The sequence below is a fragment of the Monopterus albus genome, unplaced genomic scaffold (assembly GCF_001952655.1).
Source record: "Monopterus albus unplaced genomic scaffold, M_albus_1.0 scaffold72.1, whole genome shotgun sequence".
NCBI classification, from domain to species: domain Eukaryota; kingdom Metazoa; phylum Chordata; class Actinopteri; order Synbranchiformes; family Synbranchidae; genus Monopterus; species Monopterus albus.
In genome coordinates, this window is record NW_018127952.1 from 290,774 (window position 1) to 296,558 (window position 5,785).

At 42.5% G+C, this 5,785-nt stretch overlaps 1 protein-coding gene across 1 annotated transcript in view; it reads right to left on the minus strand.

The window, feature by feature from the left end:
• Positions 1-110: 110 nt before the first annotated feature.
• Positions 111-5,785, minus strand: part of leo1 (LEO1 homolog, Paf1/RNA polymerase II complex component) — a 10,426-nt gene continuing 4,751 nt past the window's right edge. Inside the window, exons 5-14 of the mRNA XM_020605673.1 lie at positions 4,899-5,003; positions 4,719-4,813; positions 4,337-4,485; positions 3,997-4,081; positions 3,813-3,907; positions 3,568-3,702; positions 2,443-2,578; positions 1,359-1,551; positions 1,139-1,236; positions 111-874 (exon numbers count right to left, since the gene is read on the minus strand). Coding sequence (XP_020461329.1) covers positions 752-874; positions 1,139-1,236; positions 1,359-1,551; positions 2,443-2,578; positions 3,568-3,702; positions 3,813-3,907; positions 3,997-4,081; positions 4,337-4,485; positions 4,719-4,813; positions 4,899-5,003 — 1,214 coding nt within the window. The 3' untranslated portion in view covers positions 111-751. The remainder of the gene's footprint in view (positions 875-1,138; positions 1,237-1,358; positions 1,552-2,442; positions 2,579-3,567; positions 3,703-3,812; positions 3,908-3,996; positions 4,082-4,336; positions 4,486-4,718; positions 4,814-4,898; positions 5,004-5,785) is intronic.

Consider the following 5,785-nt stretch of genomic DNA (forward strand, 5'->3'; position numbering starts at 1 on the left):
AATACATTTGTCCCTACATATCTATGGTTAGTTATGTTGACAGCATGACTCCATTGGCAGTAATACCATTTTGTCAGGCTACCACTTTCATAAAGTATATTTACGGTCCCCAGAAGAGCAGAGAGTGACAATTAGCTCACGTTAACATGTTAACTGCCTAAACCTATGTGGCGTCGATTAGCATGCTAGTGTTAGTTAGTTGGTTGAAAACATGGATAGACCCTCCCTCCTGTCCTACTCTTTTATAGGAACAAAATAACCACATTGAAAGAGATGTGGTAGCTTTGCATCTTTGCAGTTGTTTTGTGTCCTTCTGTGGTATAGTTTGTCTCAGGACTTGTTTTGTTCCTGAACTTTTCTGCGTCCCTTTGTGGCAGTCTCATTTTATTATGTAAAAGTGTAAATGGCAGCCGCTGCTTCTACACCACGTACCTAATATCATTTTTATCAACCTATAACACTTTTCCCATTAACCTTCTTTTGGTTTGGACACGGGACTAAGCATCGTAATCTCACAACAATGTGATTCATGCATTAGGGCCCTTGAGAAGCTTTGATAACATAAAGTAACAATTTCTTTATTTCTCAGCTCTGCTGTACATAACATAAACAAGCACACAGTCTCACACACAAACACACTCACCCACACACAGGTTTTAAGAAAATCTACATAACAAAACATGGCTGTTTATACAGTATGTCATGTGGGCTGAGCACTGATGTACAGTGCCATGGGGAAAAAAAAAGAGAATCATTCGCCATCTTCCTCCTCCTCCTCCTCCTCCTCTTCGTCGCTGATGACATATTTCTTGGCCTTCTTGGTCGACATTTCTTCCTCATCTTCTGCCTTTCTTTTGCCTGATCCTTCACCCTCCTGTGCAAAAAACAAAAAGATGGTGATGGGAGTCTGACAGCAGGAGGCATTCTGTACAACTTTGTACTACTTTCATTTTGTTATGTTTCACTTGCAGTTTTTCCCACAAACAGTCACTGTAGTAAATGCATGTTCTTTACAAAGATTAATAGTTCATGTCCTCTTCAGTTCACAGGAGGGTAAATGCAAAATCTTGGCTTTTTAACCTTCACCGTGCGCTGCCTCACACTGCCCCCTGTCTGTCCAGCAGGATAATGCACCTACCTCATCACTGTCTAGCTTCTTGGCCTTCATCAGTCTCTGGGCTTTATCATCATCAGAGCCTTCATCACTATCTGATGAGTAGATCCTCGCTCGCTCCTCTGGTGTAGGGTCAGAAAAAGGACAATGTTCATTAGTCTTCAGTCATTTCAGGAAAATCTAACTAGTAAGAATGAATAAAAAAAAAAAAGAGAGAGTGTGTAGTGAATGCATTTGTCCTAACCTCTCAGGCCTCCTCCTCCCTTGTATTTGCTCTTGATGGCTGCCAGACTGATTGCCTCTTCGCCCTCCTCCTCATCATCGTAGCGGTCGGGCTCCAGGTAGCTGCTGCTCAGGCCTCTCTGGTGCTGTTTCTCCCTCATCCTCCTCTGCTGGGACTCCCTGCGAATAGAAGCTCGTAGCCGCTCCTCCTCTTTCTGCCAGAAAAGCCACCGGTGGGGATTACTTTAAGCACTGGCTTCAAGTTTGACCTTTTGTTTTGTAGCTAGTAAAACACTTGATTTTTTTCAAATATCCCATTATATATGGAATTTGGCCACTGTAACAATACAATTTCCCATCTGAATTCATAGTAGTACTCAATATTAAGTGCACAGATCTCCTGTTTTTCCACACAACTATGTTAATTTTGACACTTTATTATTCCATGAAATATTTGGTATCAGAGAGTAGTGATAGCTTAATAATGTTTCTTTCTCTCTTCCCTCCTCAAGGATTCCACGGTCCTGCTTTGGTGACAGATGTGTCACCTTTAAAACTGGAACTCTGATCTGAACAAGAAAATCACAAACAATGCTGCTATCCCCTATACTGGCCTGTTTGTTCAACAGCCCACATAGACGAAAGGGGAGCCCTCATCCCCCAAAACCAGCAAATGATGGAGGTAGGTATAACTGTTAAGAATTCTCATATTCCATAGTGAAACTCACAATTACCAAAACATTACAACATTACACTCATGCAGTAAGTAACTGTGCCCAGCACAACCTCACTGGGCCCTGTTTCAAGTGAGGGCTGAGCACTGTAAACGATAAACAATGCTATCAGCAGCGCTTCTCTGGGTTCACAGCAGATACACAACCACACACCCCAGACCTGCTCATACTATTGCCATGGCACTGACCACTGTGTGACCTCATTATGCAAAACACATCATATTATGCCTTTATGTGACTGTGCAATAACCTTGTCAGCAACTAATTCATGCCATCTTTTTTTGGTCCCGGTGGTAACAAAAGCATTGTCAGAGAAAGCTGAGGAAAGACAAAGAGAACAGCACAGATGAACAAAGTGCGAGAATGTCTTACCTTGATCATTTCGTTGCGATGCGACTCAGGATCTCGTCCAGCCATCGGAAGGATTCTAATCTTCTGTGTCTTGGAGCAGCGATCGGCCAGAGACAGAGTCATCTTCCTGTGGGTAGCGCTGTCTGTGGAGTGCGGCCTAAGAATACAGAAGAGACACACCACCAATGTCAGAATTAAGGAGCCTGTGCTAGTTAATAAGTGGACACTGTAAAATACTATGAGAGCTGTAGTTTCTCAGAGGTTGCGTTTTCCAAATTCAGCAGCACAACAGAAAACGCTGTCATGTGTGTAAAGATGAATTTTACAGATACCAAAGAACCAATTTAATTAGCACTTACATACTGTAACAGTAGAGATCATTTGCAATACTTTACTTAAAAAAAAGGTTATGATTCAACCTGTAACAAATTCATGATCCCACCCTGAGACAAGTTTATGGAAGCATAAAAATGTTGCAGTGAATGAAAGCATGTTTTCTGCTTTCACATCAATGTGCCTCTGTTTTAAAATCTCTTCTCTGTTTGGAAAATGGAGCCTCTTTCTTTAATCAGCAGTAGCAGAAAAACTAAGCCTAAACTCTATAACCACGTTGCTTAAATGCTTTTGTTCCGTGAGTTAGTGAAGTTGCCTAAAGCTCCTTTAAAAAAAAAAACCCAATGTATCCTAACCAATGCACGCTGAGCAGATTCAGCCCCAATCCTAATCAAAACTCTGCTCTGATGATAATATTCAGTCAGATCATACGATACTGCTGTGTCTGTGAGGTGAACGGATGTTGTGCAGCTTTGGCCAGTGTCCTTCCAGTCTCATGTCGACAGAACATCCAGGTGGACTTTGGCGTGCTAAGAAGCTTTTGCAGTTCTTACTAGGAGAAACCTGGGCAGCTTGTACAAGATGATCCAGAGGCTTACAGCACAGAGCACATTTCGGAGTAAAGACTGCTATTGTTGTTTGGAGTTGAAGGCAGCCTGATTTTTATTAAGTGCATGTGCAGCTGTCAGAGTGATGGACAGAGCAGGAGTGTCCTTAGGAACTCAGTTATTGCCTTAGGTTAAAGTGTGCGTCGGTCTGTCTGTAAGACTCTGGCTCTGTCACCAGTACAACAGTGGCATGTAACTATATTACCTGAATGTGAGTTTCGTTTTGAACACAGCTTGTCCCTGAAGTCCAGTGCCCTGTCGGATGAACAGGTGGTTGTGGTCTCCCTGGAGAGGAGCTTTGTAAACGTCGAACACTTCGTTCCCTAGATGGAGGGACATGCTGCGGCAAAAGGAGGTACATTTAAAAGTACGGAAAGTACAGAGCGCTTCCTGTACAGAGCACTTCCACAGTGTAACAACCCCAACCATCCAGCTTGACATAATACACACCTGCCATCTGACCATTTGACAATGCGTGCATTGCTCTCTCTTGTTTCATTTCCCTCCTCATCTCTCTTGACCCTCCACCGAATTGTATTCTCCACCTGTGGGAGAAAAGAATAAACACTGATCTGTCTGAAAACCCACAGTCATCCCATGACAACTCCAAACGTAGTCAGACAAACTGATATACCTTTAGTTTGAGCCTGGTCCGTCCCTCTTCATCCAGCATTTCTTCATCCTCAAATTCATCCTCATAGTACTGAGGATCAAAGGGTCTATGAAGGCAGGTTCAATGAAAATCAAAGTAAGTGTACATTACACAGAGCCTTTTATGGGCATCAAGACCCAACACATTTAGATAAACCCTACAAAAGCTCTTACAGTTCCCTTCCTCACTAGCAGCAAGATAAAATGGTTTTAGGCCATAATGTCTACTGAATGCGACTTCAAGCTTTTTGATCTTTTCCCTGCATTTAAAGGAACTTAATATGCGAGTGTAATGTATTTGTTGACAGTGCCAAGGCTCTGACCTGGGCTCCACAGACAGGAAGTTAGGCAGTTTGACAAAATAAAGGTCAGAACCCAGGTCTGTGCTGACTTTTGGAATCTCTACTTCAATACGAGTTTCTGGCGCAGGCTCCTCTTCTGCCTGCTCTCCCTCCATCCCATCCTCTGTATCCTGTGACACACACAAACATAAAAAAACCCACTTTGGAATTAAATGGCCCATGATAATAGGGATCAGCTCAGATAGGCTTAGTGAGAGGCTCTGAGAAAAAGAGATTGGCCCATGATAATAGGGATCAGCTCAGATAGGCTTAGTGAGAGGCTCTGAGAAAAAGAGATTTGGGAACTCATGAAAAGGACTCTCCACAAGTGAAGTGGAGGAAAGAGACAAAGCCAGAAGCATACCAAGGGCTGTCCTGGGGTCAGAGGCTTCTCTGCATCGCTGTCTGAAGAGATGTCGTCAGCCTCTCCAAACAGGTCATCCGCTGCAGTCTTCTTTGCTGCGGAACAGATGGACTGCTATGATTTGAACTGTAGATACTGGGTTTGCAGTGAAAACATTTCTTGGCTCAAACGGTTGCTTACTTTTCTTGGTTCCGATATCACTGTCTGAATCTGAATCAGAGGCGTCTTTTGTTTTGTTTTTTTGTCTGCTGAAATCATCTTCACTATCACTACCCTTAGCAGACTCTGAAAAACAAAATCACAACAGGTGAGAGAACTGTATAATTTCTACATCACAATATGTATTATCTCAAGCCAGATTTAGACTTATGCATCACTGCACATATGGAAACGTGCATCTGTCATTCAGAGACAATTGCATAGTTGTTGTATTTATACTTGTATGAACATTAACGTTCTAACTGGGGGCACTTACACATCAAAGTACAGAAAAGAAGAAGAAGTCAGGAAACGGAAATGGTAGAGATTTTGAGCCAGGCTCAAAGCTGTTGTAATTTTTTATCCTAGCACTGGTATTATGCCACATTATTAAGCACTGATATTTTTCAGGTGAGCAAGTAACCATTTAGATTGAGAATAGGTGGTCAGTCTAGCCAAGTAATGCCAATTTGTACCGACGTTTTCAGAGATGCGAGTAACCACTAGCAGACCAGTAGCACGCAGCTACTACTCAGTCAGAATGGACTAGGATCAACCAATTAGAGTGCAGGATGCGCAGATCTGCACAAGACACAGTTGAAATTTGGGAGGTGTGCGCATTGGACTGTCTGCAACAATCAGCAACCTACTTTTACCCATAAACCCGTTCGCTGCGTAGGTGCACGCCAACGCCTACAGGTAGTTGCAGGGAAGTCAAAATTAAGCATCAGGTTCTGCACATATAAACACAGTAAAGAAAAAAAGAATCATTACAACATACAAAAGGTCTAAAAGGAAAAAAAATCTCATAAAAATCTTCTGAGATTAACCTCAGAGCTCAGAATAAAATTTTCACATACAGTGGGTAC